Raw genomic sequence first — 19,260 nt, 5'->3', positions numbered from 1 at the left:
CATCAAAGAGAATGTGAAACTGAATGAGGATTCCTTCTACTCTTCTCTTTCTAGACACAGATAGGCAGCTGTTTGATCCAGTAAAAATGAAGGAAATGATAGGTTTCCATACTATCTATCTTGTAATCCCAATGTAGGCTATTAGCAATTTTGCATTATGAATTCTGGTGATGGGTAGATTTTAGAATGAGTTTTATAAAGTTAAGTTCTTGGGGCTCCCAGGTGGCTCAGTCAGTTGAGTGTCTGACTCTTGATCTCAGCTCAAGTCTTGATCTCGGGATTGTAAGTTCAAGCCCCATGTTGGGCTCCATGGAGGCTACTTAAAAATTTAAAAAATTTAAAAAATGAAAAAGTTAAAAAAATTAAATTCTTTAAATTATATTTAAAAAGTCTCTAATATTGCAGAGTTTAAAAAAAACTGGATCAATGAATGTACTTACTGGTAACTGAAAGGCATAGTGTACTTATTATCCCGTGTGGTCTGGCCATGAGGGAAAAGATTAGCCAGGCGCATAGTAAAAACCCAGAACATATGTCTAGGTTCAAGGGCTTCTTAAAACAAAATATTGGTCTGGAAGCTCTCAAATTCTATTTGTGGTATTCAGTGGCTGTAATTAATATAAGCAAGGTCTTGTAAGAGGAACTCCCAAAGCTTTTTATCTGATCTGAAAGCCTCGCACAAGCCCCAGACCTCTGGTCGTCCCATACTTTGGGCATCTGCCTGCAGCTTCCTGAGCACACAGTCCTTTAGGCTTCCTTCTCCTCAGGGCCCAGTATGGTATTTACGTCATATTTATTATATTGTATATTATATTTTACAATGGAAATATTTTTTCTATGTATATTATTATTTAAAGGAATACCATAGAACATTCACCACCCTTCCCCCTTTCCTCCCCCAGGGTAAATACTTATAATTGTGGAGAAAAAGTTTCAAGCTGGTTGTCAAAGTTTTTTGGCCATCCATGTCAATTGCTAAAACAAAGTTCAAACTTTCAAAGAAGTGCAAAGAAACGGGGCAAAGGTACCACATTTCTGATTGGTTCTTAGGGGACGGGAACTTGGGTTTACCCTTGCATACCTCAAAATCAGCCCATGATTTATGAGTTCAGGCCCCATATCGGGCTTGCTGCTGTCAGTACAGTCTGCTTCAGATCCTCTGTCCCCCTCTCTCTGCCCCTCCCTTCCTTCTCTCTCAAAAACAAAAATAAACATTAAAAAAAAACAGCCCCTGAAATGAATTCACAGGGTGACTTGACCTTGTGCAGAAAGCAGGGTTGTCCGCAGGATCCACGTGTGTTCTCCAGGCTGACCCCGAGGAGGTGGCAGTGGGTTCCAGCCAGCTGTTTTGCCTCTGCCAAGCACTTTGTCTCAGTCTGCTGTGTTTAGAAGCACAATTTTATTAGGTTACAGAAAAAAATTGGAAGCTTGAAGGCACCTGGGTGGCTCAGTCTGTTAAGTGTCTGACTTAGGCTCAGGTCATGATCTCACAGCACGTGAGTTTGAGCCACACGTCGGGCTCTGTGGTGACAGTTCAGGGCCTGGAGCCTGCTTCGGATTCTGTGTCTCTGTCTCTCTCTGCCCCTTCCCTGCTTGTGCTCTGTCTTTCTGTCTCTCTCTGAAAAAGCAAGCAGGCAAACAAACAAACATTGGTAGCTTGCTATGTCCTCAGTTTGTATGTGGGAATGAGAAAACCTGATTTTTAGTCTTGGCTCTGTCACCACATGGCTGAGAATGTGGCAAATGTGGAGACTTGTGGTGCCCAGACAGGTGTAGACTTCAATGCCTTCAACTTGTAAAAATGCTGGCCGTTTTTCCTGCCATAGCTCTTGTGAGCTGAACAGAGACAGCAGAGAAGAAAGTAAGGTAAAACCTTGGTTTGCAAGCATAAATAGTTCTGGAAGCAGGCTTGTATATCACACAAGTGTTTTATACTTGTAAAGTGAATTTTCCCATAAGAAATAATGGAAACTCAGATAATTCGTTCCACAACCCAGAAGTATTCATATAGATGAATATAATACAGCGATATAATACAAAATAATAAAGAAAATACAAAATATAAAGAAAAATAAATTAATCTGTACTTAATCTTTAAAAACCTTCCTGGCTGGTATGAGGAGACCAGAGAGAGAGGGTTATAGTGTAGGATGACATTCATTATCACTAACAGATGTTGATTACAGTACAGTATTTTAAAAATTTTTAATTTTTATTTATTATTTAAGGAGAAAGAGAGAGAGAGACAGAATGTGAGCAGGGGAGGGTTAGAGAGAGAGGGAGACACAGAATCTGAAGCAGGCTCCAGGCTCTGAGCTGTCAGCACAGAACCCCATGTGGGGCTGAGACTCATGAGTTATGAGATCAGGACCTGAGCTGAAGTCAGACGTTTAACTGACTGAGCCACCCAGGTGGCTCTCCAGTATAGTATTAATAAACTCTTGTCATATACTGTATTTAATGTAACTGGCAATAAGGCAGCAGAGGAAAGGGTCTATGTCTTCAAGCAGCCTGACCTAGAATGAAGCAAAGCATTCCTAAGCTTAGTCTTATATGGAAAAGCAAAGGGCGGTCTATAGGTGCTTTGAAGTGACAAAAAACACACTAGTGCCAGTTGTGGGCACCTCCAACGTTCTGAAGAATTACTGATTTCTGCCAAATACTGGCCTCAGACTGAGCATCCAAGCATGGGCATGATCATGCACAATCCTACAGTGAGGGAGCAGCGGAAAGAGAGAAAGAGAAAGAAGAACCATTGACTCGGTTGTGATCATGTGTCATTCAGTGTCAGGCACTACTATTATTGTAAGACAGTGCTCGTTTATCAAGTTAAAATTTATTAGAAATGTTTGCTCATCTTGTGGAACACTTGCAGAACAAATTACTCCCTGTCCAAGGTTTTACTATACTTGGAAGTTAATGGTACCACACAGGAAGAAGAGATCACTTTCAGGTGTCTGCTCAAGGGCCAGCCTCTCAGGGAAGCCTGGCTGACTGCTCTCCTTAGGATCAGAGCCCCCACCTGAACCTCTTTGGTTCATTCCCTGTTTTATTTTCTGTGGGGTGCATTTTGCATCTGATAGACCATGCATTTTACTCAGTTATTCTGTGTATTAGTTTGTGATAGATTGTAAGCTCTGGGAGGATGGGGATTTTTGTGCACTTTATTCAGTGCTGCATCCCCTGTGCTCAGAACGCCATCTGGCACATTGTAGGTGCTCAGTAAATACTAGATGAATGAATGAATTGTCACTGCCACATTATTGATTTATGTAGGGGTGACTGGCTTAGTGATTAGCTCCCAGAAAGACTGGCTTATAAATCTGAGTAACATTGTGACAGTATAGGGACCAGTGACTGGATCTTAGTGACCTGCACAGATGAACCCATGAATCCCTGAATATGTATGATAGAGAATTCAATGGATATAAAATAATTGTACTTTTAGAAGTGTTGACAGTATATCATGTCATAAGTTGTGCAAGAATTTGAGTTGCTATGTGATGGAGAAAGGGAATAAATGTATGTTCATCTTATTGAGAGGGTGAGCTGATGGTGTTTGGGCATGGGTAAGCTTAGAGACATGATGAAAGGGGAGAGAGGAAGGGGCAATTCTCTGAGTAGGGACATGCAAGGAGTGGGGCTCAACAGGACTGGGGCCACCATCTAAATGAGTTGATAGAATAAGGTCCCATCATTCCTACTGCCTGTGGTCTCCTTGGGCTTAGCTGGGTCCTCAGGATGCTGCCTGAGATTATGAAGCAATGGTTGTGGTCCTTCAAGATCTAAGTTTAGGCACAACGACCTAAACAGTGACACTAACATAAAGGTCACAATAAAGGTCTATGCAACAGGCATGGGTTGGGGGGGGGAGGTATCTTCTACACAGGGAATGAGTCATGGAGGGCTTTAGGGAGGAGATAACTCTGGAGCTGTTTCTTAATATGAGAGCAGGAGATTTCTAGGTAGGGAGTGCAGGAAGTTTAGTCGGGAGCAGTATGGCAGGCCTTGGCATTTCATGGGCCCAGAGAGGTGTTTAGGAGGTTTGAATGTGGGAGCAGAGCCATGGGGGAGAGCTGGGGAGAAAGGATGAATGTTTGGCTGAGGAGTCATAAGTGCTACCTTGTGGTTGGGGGCACTCATTGAAAGCTCTAAGCTGAGGAGTTTCGTGATGCCACATGTGTTAGAAAGATAGTCTTGGTGCAATATGAAGGCTGCATCGGAGAGGGAGGTGAGGAGGGCACAGGGGCCAGGCAGGAGGTGGCAGTGACTGTTGTCGTGGGAGATGGGGACCCGGGTGAGGCAAAGGTAGGTGCAGAGAGGAGTCTGTCCCCTGCATGACGCAGTGTCAGGGAGCGTCAGCTTGAGAATATTATACTTCAAGGATGTCTTTCAAGGTGGAAAGGTCTCTGATGGTCTAGGCCATTGGTCTTTGAATATTTTTAGGTTGGTACACCTGAGAGGAACCTTTTTAAAGGTACATTATTTACATTGTCATCTAAATTGGCCAGTGGAACCTCAATATTTAGTGGTTTGATTTTCAAGAATATTCATTAAAACATATATGGACAAACTGTCCTTTAATGGTCAGGAATCCTTTTTGTTCTTCAACTTATATTTCCATTCCACTTCCTTGATGGGATTTTATTTTCGTATTATATATTTTATGCTTGAAAATCTTTTCTTGGGGTACATGTGCAGCTCAGTCGGTTAAGTGTCCAACTTCAGCTCGGTCATGATCTCATGGTTTCTGAGTTGGAGCTGACAGCTCAGAGCCTGGAGCCTGCTTCGCATTGTGTGTCTCCCTCTCTGCCTCTCCCCTACTCACACTGTCTCTCTCTCTCTCTCTCAAAAATAAATAAACATAAAAAAATTAAAAAAAGAAAATCTTCTCTCATTCACTCTACCATATTTATCCAAAACTACATTTTTAAGTTTACTGTGATCATGAGTCTAAGTGTTAGGAGATCTTTTTGGCTGAGTCCCTCTTTAATGGTACACAGCTTATCAACGCAACAAAAGCATATTATACACTTTGAAAAATACTTAATAAACATAAAAAGAAAACATTGTTGTAAGGGAATCTCTTACTGAGATGCTTGAGCCCCTCGCCCCTTCATTCCCATATTCATGAATGAATGTCACCTGTGACCAGAATAGCCCTTGTTCTGTACTGTTTCTTCTCTGGAGAACCCTATTTAAGTCACTAAGAAGCTGGGGACTGAAGGAATTTGGTTAATGCACTGTCACTCAAACTTTTCTTCTGAGGCACATGACCAAAGTACTGGGATCTAATGTTATGATGACTTTAATCATCTGTCATGTGGCCACTTAATTAGGTCGGGCAGTTTTGTGTATAGTGAGGAATGGGAACCCATCTGACCTAGGGGAGGCCCATTCACCCAAGCTGTAGAGGCTTGTATTTTCTCAGCACACTCCCCAGGGCTTTGAATGGGACTTTTGTTTTCCACCCAGGAGTTTTAGCCTCTGGTGGCAATGTGCCTTAGGGGAGGTGAGCCTTTCTTCTGGGGAGTGCAGGAAGCCCTTTGCGGAGGAGGTTGGGATTCCTCCTCCCGCCTCTGACAGGACCATTTTAGCACAAAGAACATTTGGAAGTAGCAGATCTGAAAAGCAATTCTCTTAAAAGTATCCATTCTTTTGTATGCTGGGTCCCAGACACTTGGTTTGGAGACACCTCTGTAGGCGTTGGCCCAGCTGATCCCCTTTCTCGAAATCCCCCGTAAAGATGGACATGGCCTCCCAACAAATGGGCTGACAGAAGGTGCTAGCAGTTCTGGGTGCACTTGATATTTTCTTTCACTGGCTTTTTTCCCTTCCAGTAGTTTTAAAACTTGTATTATTTATTTCTAAAGTCAATATCACACACATGCCGAAGGACAAAAGACAGCTTTCCCTGACTGGACTCAGATCTTCCCGGGCCTGTGGCCCTCATCAAGGCTCCTCTTTCCACCATCTTGGGGAAGCTCCCTCTCCCTACCTCCCTCTCATTTCTCCTTCTCTAAATGTTGCCTTCAGGTCTTCTTTGCTGGGACAATTTCACTTCAGCGTTTTATTATTATTCTTTTTCCAGATTATTAACAGAGTATTAACAGCTCATTTTCTTTCTGGTTCTGAGAGGTTTGAGCAATGCTTAGAACATTTTTATTATTTCCAGGGCACCATTTTTTCTCCCTTATAGAAATATTCTCTGCTTTTTAAAAATGCAAGTTAATGGAAGCAGGATTTATTTGCATTCCAAGAAAGCAATTCTTCTTTTTGATTTATTTAAACTTTTTATTGAGGTATACATGACATATAACATATTAGTTTCAGATGTACAGCCAACTGATTTGGGATTTGTATGTATTGAGAAATGGTTACCACAACAAACCTGGGTAACATCTGTCACAGACAGTTAAATTTTTTTCATGTGATGAGAACTTTTAAGATTTACTCTCTAGCAACTTTCAAATATGCAATACAATGTTATTAACTACAGCCACCATGGTATACAGTACATCCTCATGATGTATTTATTTTATAACTGAAGCTTGTGTCTTTTGACTCCATGTTGTATCCATCTTGCCTGCCCCCACCCCCTGCCTCTGCAAACCACCAATCTGTTCTCTGTTTCTATGAGCTTGTTTTGTTTTGTTTTGTTTTGGATTCCACATATAAGTGAGGTCATATGGCATTTCTCTCTGACTTATTTTATTTAGCGTTATGCCCTCAGGGTCTATCCATGTTGTCACAAATGGCAAGATTTCGTTCTTTTTTATGGCTGAGTTTTATATATATATATATATATATGTGTGTGTGTGTGTGTGTGTGTGTGTGTGTATGTTATATATACATATATAACATATATAAAACATTATTATATATATATATGTATTTGGCAACTTCTTTTAAAAATACCCCATCACTTTTAGATCAATCTGCTGGTTCAACAGCCACCCTTTCTCTGGTGAATGAAGCGCAGTATTTGCTGATAAACACATCCAGCGTTTTGGAGCTTCAGCAGCAATTGAAGGCCAGGTAAGATCCTCTGCCTTGGGAATAGCAGGCAGGTATAACCACTCGACCAGGGTGAGCCTGGCGCCTGCTTGGGGGGGGTCATGGAGTCCAGATGAGCGACCGAGGCCGTAAGAAGTTTCAAAGCCCTTTGGGTCCAGTTCCCATGTCTCTCTTGATGATGCTTAGAGAACCCCAACTCTCATTTTTAATCGTTCCATTTCTTAGCATTTGCTTTAATTGAATGGAACTTGACCCAATTTTGTTGCCTGTGCTCCCACCCACCTCCTGTCCCCTAGGAGCCTTGCCCTACTTCCACAGTCATTTTGAGTGAAAAGAAGGGTGGTTATGTAAACTTTAAAGTTGGAATTATAGATATTATTTGTTTGTATCAGCAGACAGAGCCAGAAGCGCTAGCTGCTCGCTTCCGCCCAGGGTGCTTCCAAGGGCCCTGACATATTAGCAGGTCAGCTCCAGAAAGAGTTAGTTCAACCCCCTTCACTGTATTTAGAGGAAATTGAAGTCCCAAGGTAATCAGACAATTAGTGCAGAACAAATCGCCCCCGTTATGTGAGAGCTGTGACCTGCTGCATATTGCTTGTGCATAGGCCAGGAGAGGTGTGCACACGGCTGTTAGCATGGGCCAGGGATCCTGTGACTCTCACATGCCTGGTGCTCTTGGGCACATGTGTGCGTGCTCAGAAACATGTACAAATGTAGCTTAATAAAAATGACACAGATGGACTGTTTGTAGTGATTGCTGTTTATAGTCATTGGGAAAAACGTACAACAGAGTTTCCTGGCCATGGCCCTGCTCGCCCTCCTTGGGCATATAATTATGACACAGCTTCATTGGTCCCTGGGTGTTCACGGAGCCATCCCGGCACCTCCTCAGGTACCCAGAGCCCTGGAGAGAGCAGATCAGTGGTTTTCTGAGATTCTTTGTGTGTGAAATAGGTGGAGACTGGCAGGCTGCAAATTCTGGTTCCTACCAGGTGGCTTAGCACAGGGCTGACAAGCAGGGAGGAGGTGTGACAGGTAAGTGGGCCAGCCTGTGCCTCGTACCTGGGAGGGTCGCTGGGGCCTGTGATTGCTGTATCTCTGCTCACCTTTCAAATTTGATGGACTCTATAAGGCATCTGCTGATCATAGTATCTTTTTTTTTTTTAATTTACATCCAAGTTAGTTAGCATCTAGTGCAATAATGATTTCAGGAGTAGAATACCTTGATTCATCCCCTACATGTAACACCAGTGCTCATCCAATCAAGTGTCTTCCTTAATGCCCCTCACCCATTTAGCCCATCCCCCACCCACAACCCCTCCAGCAACCCTCAGTTTGCTCTCTATATTTAAGAGTCTCTTATGTTTCATCCCCCTCCCTGATTTTATATTATTTTTGCTTCCTTTCCCTTATGTTTATCTGTTTTGTATCTTAAATTCCACGAGTGGAATCATATGATGTTTGTCTTTCTCTAATTTTGCTTAGCATAATACCCTCTAGTTCCATCCACATTGTTGCAAATGGCAAGATTTCATTGTTTTTGATTGCCGAGTAATATTCCATTGTGTATATATACCACATCTTCTTATCCATTCATCTGTCGATGGACATTTGGGCTTTTTCCCTACTTTGGCTGTTGTCAATAGTGCTGCTGTAAACATTGTGGTGCACATGCCCCTTCCAAACAGCACACCTGTATCCTTTAGATAAATACCTAATAGTGCAGTTGCTGCATTGTAGGGAGATTCTATTATTTTCGGTTTTCTGAGAAACCTCCATCCTATTTTCCAGAGTGGCTGTACCAGTTTGCATTCCCACCAGCAGTGCAAATGGGTTCCCTTTCCTCTGTATCCTTGCCAACATCTGTCATTGCCTGAGTTGTTAAGTTTAGCCATTCTGACTGTTGCAAGGTGGTACCTCATTGTGGTTTTGATGTTTATTTCCCTAATGATGACCAGAGTATCTTTTGAACATAATACTTTCCCTTTTACAAAGCACAAAGTAAACATTTGTAACTTGGAGGATACATCCGAAATCAAAGGATTTTAGGACTGGAAAGTTCTAGCCCTCTCATTTCAGATGAAGAAACTGTAGTTCTCACTGCTCATGGGAGTTGCACATAGTACTGAAACTAGGCTTGGTTATCCTGGTCCTGGCTTTTCACACACCAGCCGCTGCTCAGAGGGCGTTTGGGATATTATAGGCTTATCCTCCACCAGAGCTTTTCAGTTCTGTTTCCAGGGAAGATTCCAGGCATACTTCCGGACCACCCCACCCCCCCAACTTAAAAAAAATTTCTTGTTTGTAGCACAACAAAGCACAAAAATTGTAAGTACATAGCTCAGATAATTTTTACACACATATATATACACCCATGTACCACTGCCCAGATCAATTAGAGAGCATTTCTAGTACACCAGAAACCTTCCTTGGATGCCCTGTGAGTCAGCCCTACCAAAGATCATCACTATTTTGACTTTTTTCACTATCTCTAGTTTCACTTGTTCTTGAACCCAATACAACAGGATCACACAGTGTGTTTTTTGTTGAAGTTTTCAGATGCTTTATTTTTAGTGCTTTTCCCCCTTTGGCGCATGGAGGTGCAGAGAGCCATTTTATGGGACCTCATGGTGGTAAACAAAAATCTTAAACATGAATTACAAAAATAGTGTATGCTCATTAAAGTTGCGAACAGTACAGAGGTTAGGAAGTAAATTTGTTTTTATGGGGACATAAGTGACATACAACATTATATTGGTTTCAGGTGTACAATAGCATGATTCGTTATTTGTATATGTTGAGAAATAATCACCACAATAAGTCTGGTTAACATCTGTCACCATATGTAGTTATAATTTTTTTCTTGTGATGAGAACTTATAAGATGTACTCTCTTAGCAACTTCCAAATATGCAGTACAGTATTAACAACTATAGTTATCACGCTTGTACATTACATCCCCATGATGTATTTATTTTATAACTGGAAGTTTGTACCGTTTGACCCCCTTCACCCATTTTGCCTGCTCCCACCCCACCTCTGGTAACCACCAGTCCGTTCTCTGTGGGAAATATGTACTAAAACCTCCTGTATGTACACATTGTTGCTGTATGGTGTTCTCACATCCAAAAAACATATGAGCTCGTGGAACATTTTAGGTTCTTGGTAGTTAAGGCTGTTGACACTCCTTAAACGCCTTGTCCAGACTCACAATGTAGATATATTTTCATAGATGTTTGTTCACTTGACCCCTGTTCACCTAGTTTCCAGAGTCCTTCATCTCTTCAGCTAAGATCTACTCACCCTTTGCACTGCCTCTTATGGGCCTGTCCATGGAGATGGGCCAATCTCTCACGACACACCATCGATGTCTAACAGATGGGTGTCTGCTGGCCTTACACTGATGATAGAAGCTCGTTCTGATCATCTAGGCTCGGGCCCGAGTACACTTGATGAAGTCAGCCATCAAGGGCTAGGACTGTTGAATAATTACAGCAGCTCTGTTATTTACCCTTCCCACATCCCCCTCTTGTGGTTTATCTTAAACAGTGAGGAGCATGGAGAGGAGGAACTATTCCCAACGAAAGAGCTCATCTCACGTTTCCGTGCCAATATTATTACCAATGGAACAAGGGCTTTTGAAGAAGAGACGTGGGATGAGATTTCAGTTGGTTCCCTGCATTTCCAGGTGAGTCAGGAAGCTCAGTTACCCCTGCTCAAGGGTTGCCACTGGAGCCTGACCCCCCGTCTGTGGCCGGGATGGTGGCGGCTCGGAATCCCCTCTCTGTCTTTGACTCTGACCTGCAAAGCCTCAGCCAGAGGGCTGTGACATCTGAATTCTGGGACTCCCCATGCAAGGATCCATCTCTTATTCCCCATGAGGGTGGCAGCAGTCAGCTGCCCACAGGGCAGAGAGAAAGTGCTCGTGCAGGTGATCAGGGCTCATGCGTCCACCTCATCATTATGTTTCGGCTTGAACTCTTTTCTTAGAATGCTTGTGTCCATGGGCACATTCTGCTCCTGAGACCCCTTGGACTTCCCTGCTGTCTGGTGCTGGTGGCAGAAGACCCACATGTCTAGTGGTCCCTCAGTGTCCACGGCCACCACTCCACCTTCTTCTGATGCTCTGGCTTCCTGTCTTGCTGGCTGTGGTGGAGGAGCTTATAGTCAGAGTGGTGAAGCGGCCCTCTGCCCTCTCTCCCCAGGCTCGGGGCTCCCCAAACAGTGTTGTGGGTTTGAAAAATGTAAGAAAGCCTTAAGCTAAAACCTACCTTCTTCCTTGGAGACAACAGGGCCCCTGAGACCTGATCCCTCTGACCTCTCCAGCCAATAAGAGCTCACTAGCCCTCCCTGCTTGCCGTATCACCCTTCTCTCCATTTCCTCAACATGGCAAGCTTCCTGCCTCAACCTGACCCTTCTGCTGGTGTGTCCTTCCTGCAGCTACGTCAGGGTCTCCATTCAGACGGCGCCTCCTTGGGAAGGTCACACTCTGCATAGCGCCTGCTTTTCCTTCAGAGCCTGCGAGGGCGGGGCCTAGTGTGTTCTGTTCCTGTTGTGCCTCCAGGGCCCAGAACAGTCCTGGGTCAGAGACAGTGCTCAGTAACCATCCAGAGAATGGACAGACAGGAAAGAAAGAATAGCTAGGGACGGAAGGATGGGTCCTGCACAGAATGTCCTGGGTACTTCAGTAGGGGATGAAACTATTTTCATAGTAGTATTATTAATCTTGGCATACATTTTCTACAATGGGTCTATCTTGTATCCTGGCTCTGTACTTGGAAGGGACACCACTGTGGTATCCAGAAAAGCAGCAAGCAATCATTTAAATCTTCTGGAAGAATGGCGGAGGTCTGGGGTTATGGAGGGCAGTTAAATTACATGGCATAAGAAGTCCCCAAGAACTTTTTTCATCCACTAAACTCCCCAAACTTCCTCTTATTCCAGCAGCTTTTCCCCCTTGAAAAAACAATCTCTTCTCTCTTGGACATTGATTCCCACAGGCCTCTCTCTGGCACCAGCCCTCCTGCTGTCCCCCCTCACCCCTGCATCCTGACTTACTCTTCTCTTCCGTATTTCCTGTTGCTCTGTCCCTGCTGTGTCTTTAAAACACTTGCTCTTATGTATCCTGCCTGATACAGAGTAGGTACTAATACATGTTTGATAAGTGGAGAGAAGGAGAAAGAAAAAAAGAAACTGAAGAGGGAGGGAAAAGAACTAGAATTAGCTTATTGTCACTGTCAGAAACTCACCTGCCAACAATAGCACCTGAAGCTTGTCAGTTACCTGGGGCCATAAATACAAGTAAGAGTCTTTACAAAACTTTTCTGAGATGCTTTGCTCTCTCTTTTCTTTATTAAAATTTTTTTAATGTTTATTTATTTTAGAGAGAGAGAGTGTGAGTGGGGGATGGACAGAGACAGAGCGAGACACAGAATCTGAAGCAGACTCCAGGCTCTGAGCTGTCAGCACAGAGCTCGACGTGGGGCTTGAACTCACGAACTGTGAGATCATGACCTGGGCTGAAGTTGGACGCTTAGCCAACTGAGCCACTCAGGTGCCCTGATGCTTTGATTTCTTTAGGTCACTGTTCTTAATAAATATTCATTAATAAATGTTAAAATATGCCTGCCCTTTGGCCTCATAATCTCACTTGTAGAAATCTATTCTATAAAATACACGCATACAAGTATGCAGAGCTGTATCCCAAGTTTATTTATTATAACGCTTTTAGAAATATGAAAAATTGGAGGACATAATAAATACCCATAAGAAGGAGATTGGTTAAATAAATTATGCTAGATTCATACAGCGTAGTCCTGTGCAGCACTAAAAAGTGTAAACTATAGTTAGTACCATGCCTTGCAAAAACTAAATGCTTAAAAGTTGTTTGTTAATGATAATATGCAGGCTGAGGCTGTTGCAATGCAGGAAGACTTATTTAGCACATCTCTTTTGGAAAGTCATTTTTCATTGGGTATCATCAAATCCTAAAAACTTTTATATCTGTTGGCTTTATTCTTATTTAGAGAGATCAACACCCTCCCCCAAGTTTTAAACAGCAAAGAGGGTTATGTGGATAAAGACCTTCATTGCAAAATTACTGATAACAGCACAGAATTTGAAACTGGCTAGTAGAAATTGGCTTCAGAGAACAATGAAGAGCATCATGCCACCAGAACGGGAGGCCATCATGAAAATCACAAACCTGAGGATGAGGCGGTCTCTGTGTATAGACACGGAGGCCCCCAGTGTGTTTTGTGAAGTCATGAAATCAGGGAAGACGCCGGGTGGCCTCTGAGAGCTCCAGAACTGTGATGCACAGGTGCATGTGTGGTTGTGTCCAGCTATGAGCTGCAGTCTAGAAGAATCTATAGCTACATTAGCAGCACTTGCCTCTGAGGACAGTGAGGGCGGCCACTGCTCAGTGCTTTCCCTTTTAAAAGTTTTTTTTAAGTGTTTGTTTTTGAGAGAGAGAGACAGAGCACAAGTGGGGGAGGGGCAGAGAGAGGAAGACACAGAATCTGAAGGAGGCTCTAGGCTCTGAGCTGTCAGCACAGAGCTCAATGTGGGGCTTGAACTCACGAACCTTGAGATCATGACCTGAGCTAATGTCAGATGCTTAACTGACAGAGTCACCCGGGCATCCTGAGTGTTTTCTCTTTTAATTCTCTGTATAGTTTGAGTTATTTTTCAAAGAACGTGTACACTAGTAAACAATTTTTTAAAAATGACAATGGATAAGAGTGCTAGAAAAAATGCATAAAAAATGAAAATGTTTTTAGATAATTGATTTCTTTGCCTTGATGGTTGAAAAAAGTGTCTGGAAAATATTTTGCCTTCTGCCCGTTTGAGAAACTGTTTTAAGAGAGTCTTTTTGCCAAAGCGACAGGATTTTTACAGGAAGTGCTGCCTGACGGGTTGGGGCGGGGGGCAGGGGCCCGGTCCCAGGGCTGGAGGGACATCCCTTCTGTGGGACATGTCTTCTGTGGGGCGTAGCTCTGCGGGGTCAGAGGGAGCCCGGCCTGGGAATCACAACACTCTAGGCAGAGAAAGTAGCATGTTCTGTACTTGGTCCTGGAGGCGTAGTGCTCTGATCTTGTGGAAGTCTTGTTCCATCCCGGGCATTCTCACATACAGGAATCCTGGGCGTGGCATTCTAGAAAAGTGTCTGGGATCCGCACCACCTCAAGCAAAGGGGCTGGATGAGATGAGGCCTGGAGAGATCATAGGTCTGCCCAGTGTCAAGGCGAGTACTGGGCAGAGCCCTGTACAGCACTCCGCAGCTGCTTATGGAGGCCCCGGAGCCTTCACTTCAGTATTACAGCAAGGTTCAATTTTCCCTGGTCTAGTGCCCACCGGCCAGAGAGCGAGTGCTAGGCCCAGGCCAACATGCATCCAGATTTAGTTTCTAGTTTCAGTGCAACCTTGGTGTTTGCCCATGAGTGAGCAGAGGAGCAAAAGTGAAAATCAAGTCTCTTTGCCCTTTTAATATGTGCAACAGAAGAAGCATCCTGTCACTGCTGAGCTACATACTTTCTTTTTTGTGTTAACATTTACGGGAGATTTTTCTCACTTTAAAGGCATTAATGCTCATGGCAGGCCAACCGGATAATCCCTGTTAAGAAGCTGTGTGTGTGTGTGTGTGTGTGTGTGTGTGTGTGTGTGTGTGTGTATGAATACACATGTAATTTTCTTTCTTGCTTATTTCACTTATAAAAATAAGTTTTATTCAAAACCCTTTATAGATGAATTTTAATTCCTGCACAATATATTCATAGAGCTGTAGTAGAGCCATTGTTCTCTACTATTTGATGTTTAAGATACTCTCAGATTCCCCCTATTAACAAATAGTGTGAGAAAGAGTGTACACGAACCTGTGTTTGTACCTGTGGCTCGTTTCTTAGGTGAAATTCCTAGTAGTGAAATTTCTGGGTCAAAGGAGATGTACACAGTAAGGTTCTTTCCGATGACTCAGTGCTGGGCTCGAGGGTGTTTATCTTTCCCTAGTTTACTGTCCAGTCAGTTCTTTCCTTCCCAGGAGGATCTCCAAGACTCTCTGATAAGCAATCGAGATTCACTACAATGCTTTTCTTTCTCTATGAAGCCCGGAAGCAACAGCCTTTCAGCTGATGAACAAACACAGACGATTCCCCAGGACCGTGTGAGGTGGTGCCACTTGCTGGCTCCTTGCAGTTAGTAGAGTCCTGGGCATTTCTGTGTGAGCGGGGCCAGAGACCCCCTCTTACAGCCAGTCCTCCTGGACCCAGATTCCTCCCTGCCCTAGGAGGGGCATCTGGTCACTTTCATGGCAACTCTGTCTTTTCCCTTCTCACTTCCTCCTAGGTTTTAGGTCCTTGTCACAGATGCCAGATGATTTGCATCAACCAGCAAACTGGGCAGCGAAACCAAAATGTTTTCCAAAAGCTTTCTGAGAGTCGCGCGAGAAAAGTAAGCATGATTGCAAACTTTGATACCTGTTATAAGATCTTCTTTTTTGGTTTATTTATTTATTTGAAGGGTCAGAGAGAGAGAGACAGAGAGAGAGAGAGAGAGAGAGAGAGAAAGAATCCCAAGCAGAGCCTTTGGTGAGGTTCAAATTCATGAAACACTGAGATCATGACTTGAGCCGAAATCAAGTTAGATGCTTAACTGACTGGGCTACCCAGCGGCCCCTAAGATCCTATTCTAGTTCTAGTTCTGATCTGCACAAGAACTGTAGCTCTGAGTAATCATGCTGAGTACGTTTTAGAAGTGTGAAGACATTCTAAGGCGGATCGGCTACCATTAAGGTTCTGACCTCATCCATGACACCATCTTATTTTTCCTTTCCATCCATTCTCTTGCTTTTTGGGGTCTTATGTGTATTTTTGATGCTCTCAAATTTTGTCAAAGAGATAACAGGGTTTAAATAAGAAGTACGTAAATAAAGTAATTTTATTGCCTCGATCATTATTTTCTTCACCACGGGTGTCTTCTGGGAGTAAAATGCGCTGTGGTGGACAGAGTAGCTGCGTAGGCAGATTCAGTACATTTCACTCTACGAAGGCTGTAAACCATCTTCTTGAAAGTTAGAATGACTAGCTGTTGTTTTTGTGGATTCCAGATCATGGAAACTGAATTTCTAGCAGATTGATTCTTTAGGAAGATTTATGTCCAGGCTAGTGCTTTCCGGTTTTGTTTGCAAAGAATTCTAGGAAGCCAGGTCAAGCGGGCAGTCAAGGTTGCATGGAACATTCCTTGAAAATTAATGGAATTAACATACATATTTAAAATCTCTCTGATAATAAATTAGAAGGTTAACTCATGGTAAAATATTCCACATTGTTTCCTGTGTTTTTCCAAAACCAACATTTCATTTGCCAGTATTTAACTGCCATAGTCTCCCTACAGATACGGGGTAGATGTGGTCTGCACTTGAGTGTTTTGCCAACATGTCTGTCTGCTCAGCTGAGGCAGGCCGTGTCACCTGAAGGGGTCAGGACCTTGCCGGTAGCCAGAGGACAGGGAATGGGTGTGCACAAATACTACAGTGTATGGAAGGAAATCCCTGCATGTCTTAGAATCACTGTAACTCTCATGTGCACACATCTTTTATTTTTAAGACAATGTTTGGGATAACTTTAGATTTACAGAGAAATTGCAAAAAGAATACGGAAAGTTCCAATGAACTCTTCTCCCGCATGTGCACAAATCTTAAGGAATTAGTTTGGCTTCTGCCCTTAGCCTGGGTCCTGGAACATAGCGGGCATCCAGCTGATGGCATCACAGGAATGAACAGATCTGGGAACACTTCACGTGCTCCAAAGAGCTCTTATTGGCTCACTTGCATTGATGGCAAACTTCGAATAGACTCACACAGCTCTTTACTTTGGACCTTCCATTTTTATTCTAGAGAGTTTGGAGAACTTAGCCTACCTCATATCAAAAAAAAAAAAATCATGTCAAAGAAAATGCAGAATTTTGCTATTCTTTTCACAAAATAGTTTTTAAATCAGGGAACAGAGCAGAAATTGGCCTGGAAGGGTCAGAAGCAGAGAACGGGACGCAAATTCTCCTACCAGACATTCAGGGTATATAGGAAAGAGAAAAACAGGTGTGCAGGGACTGTTGGGAAGGAACATTTCACATGAGAATCTTTATCTGAAATTCAGATTCTTGTCTCCCACTACATCCTAGTACCTGTCTTTAATGATCTGACTTGATTTTAGTTGAACGTTATTATTTGCAAAATTATCTCAACTGCTAAAATAATCTGACTTGTTGTTGCCGCTGTCTTGTTCACAGGTGAACTTTGGAGTGTACCTGATGCATACGTCTCTGGATTTTTCTTCCCCGTCATTCCTGTCTGTAGGATCTCAGGTGCTCCCTGTGTTGAAAGAAAACACAGAACGCCATGATCAACCTGCTTCCGAGAAACATCAGGATGTTACCTCCTAAAAAGTATTTTCAGTGTAAATTAAAATTCCTCTTTTACAACTAAGTCTGCTCGAATTCAGGTTGGCATGTGTCTCAGCAGCACAAGGAGAGTTCTCTCGGGGGTAGAGGGAAGTCTCGTTGGCCTCCTCTGACTGCCAGTCTCCGTGTGTGCACTGGCCAAGTTCATGAGGGCCACTTTGGGGCCTCCATGCTTTCCAAGCTGTGCTGCACCCGACAAGGTTCCCATATGCCTTTGAAGTATGATAATTTTAATTAGGTGAGGCTTTTTTTTTTCCTGTTATAATTCTCTCTCTCCATTTTCTATCACTATTTTTTTTTTAATTTAAACATAGTTGACACACAATGTTAGTTTCGGATGTATGGCTAGGAATCCGCCACGTCTGTATGTTATACCACGCTCACTCCAAGTGTAGCTCCCACCTGTCACTGTAAAATGCTATCACGGTACCATGACTATATTCCCTATGCTGTGCCTTTTATCCCGATGACTTATTTCTCTCCATAACTGGAAGTCATTGGGTGAGGTATTTAATGAAGCTTCCTGGGCCATTTTCCCACACTGTTGCTTTGTCTTTAGAAAGACCCTCTAGGGCTCCTCAACCCCTCTGTAACGAGGGTGGGAGCCTGTGTCCAGTGATCTTGAGGGAATGGGAATGTGCCCCTTTCTTCTCCTGGAGGTAGAGGAGGTGGGCTTATGAGTTGTGGCCACGTTCCTTCGGGGAGGTTTGACCAGCATATTTATGTGTTAAGCAATGGCACAGGCTGGCAACCTCCCCCTCCTCCCTCCTGTCCCGCTCACTCCTCTCCCGCATTGGGCTGATGCTCTGGGGACTGCTCACGAGTCTGAGGTCACACTCAGTGATGGCCATGCTCTGTGAGCAATCGTGCTTCCCACCGGGAAGCCCACCAGGCACGTCAGCCCACCCACTGACTGAGCCACCCAGCCTCCAAATCCCGGTTCAGATAGTAACTTCGGGGGTTCAGGGGTCCCTTCCATACCACCTCTGACCCCTGCGGCCTCCAGTTGAATACATCCAGTGACAGGAAGCTCACTCTCTAGTCATGTTACCTATCCCACTGAGTTGCTGAAAAGCTCCTCCCTGTATTGAGCTTGTCCCTGCCTCCCCGTGACATCGGCCACGGGTCTCCCCCTGTTGTATAGAGCGGTGTGGAGCGAGCATGTACACTCCTATGCCTGCTCTGCTCAAGTCCTTCTGACACATGGAGTCCACATATGAACCCCAGGTCCCTGCTAAGGCCCTCAGCACCTCCCTCCTGGATTGTTCATGAGTTCAATCCCCTCTTCCCCAACCCCCTGCCCACCACTGCCCACAGTGCCGACCCGAAGCCAGTGGCCTGCTTCTCTCTGCTGCCCAGTTGTTTGCAGGCTTCCCTGCCTCACTTACTCAGACTCCGTGGCTGGGGAGTCCGTTGGTTCCTTTATATTATTTGCAGCACTTTGTGACGCTTTCAGCACTATGTGGGGTTTGAAAGATGACACTTGCCTCTGTTCTTGAGGGCTTGCTGAGACAGAGCCATGCCCTCGCGTGCTCATTTTGTATGTGGAGTTAAGTGTAAAACCTGGCTTTCTGGGTGTTTCTTCGTGGTTCTGGTAGCTGGGGGAGAGACTCTCTTCTGCATGCTTTGGGGTAGGTAGCAACACACTTTTGAGGAAGGTGGCGGTGCTGACTTCTTTCCACTGAGACTCAGCCTTGAGGGGCAGGTGATGATTCCTTCTTCCTGTTGAAAGATATTCATCTGTTTATTTTGTATTCAATGTTGGGGGCCGCTGAGTTTTGGCCGCCT

At 43.9% G+C, this 19,260-nt stretch overlaps 1 protein-coding gene across 7 annotated transcripts in view; it reads left to right on the top strand.

Annotated features, from left to right (window-relative positions):
* The window catches only part of MOCOS (molybdenum cofactor sulfurase), a 137,154-nt gene extending 119,657 nt beyond the window's left edge, over positions 1–17,497 (top strand). For 5 of the 7 annotated variants that reach the window (XM_029921728.1, XM_029921726.1, XM_029921725.1 and 2 more), the window contains 5 exons: positions 903–1,024; positions 6,933–7,038; positions 10,566–10,704; positions 15,361–15,465; positions 17,302–17,497. In XM_029921728.1, the coding sequence (XP_029777588.1) occupies positions 903–1,024; positions 6,933–7,038; positions 10,566–10,704; positions 15,361–15,465; positions 17,302–17,454 (625 nt within the window). In that variant the 3' untranslated portion in view covers positions 17,455–17,497. Of the gene's footprint in view, positions 1–902; positions 1,025–6,932; positions 7,039–8,009; positions 8,053–10,565; positions 10,705–15,360; positions 15,466–17,301 lie in introns of those variants that run through there. The other 2 variants (XM_029921729.1, XM_029921731.1) reach the window with 2 other exon arrangements.
* The last annotated feature ends 1,763 nt before the right edge of the window (positions 17,498–19,260 follow it).

The sequence above is a fragment of the Suricata suricatta genome, chromosome 14 (assembly GCF_006229205.1).
Source record: "Suricata suricatta isolate VVHF042 chromosome 14, meerkat_22Aug2017_6uvM2_HiC, whole genome shotgun sequence".
NCBI lineage: Eukaryota > Metazoa > Chordata > Mammalia > Carnivora > Herpestidae > Suricata > Suricata suricatta.
Note: the sequence above shows the minus strand (reverse complement) of the source record. Positions and strands in the feature narration are given on the sequence as shown.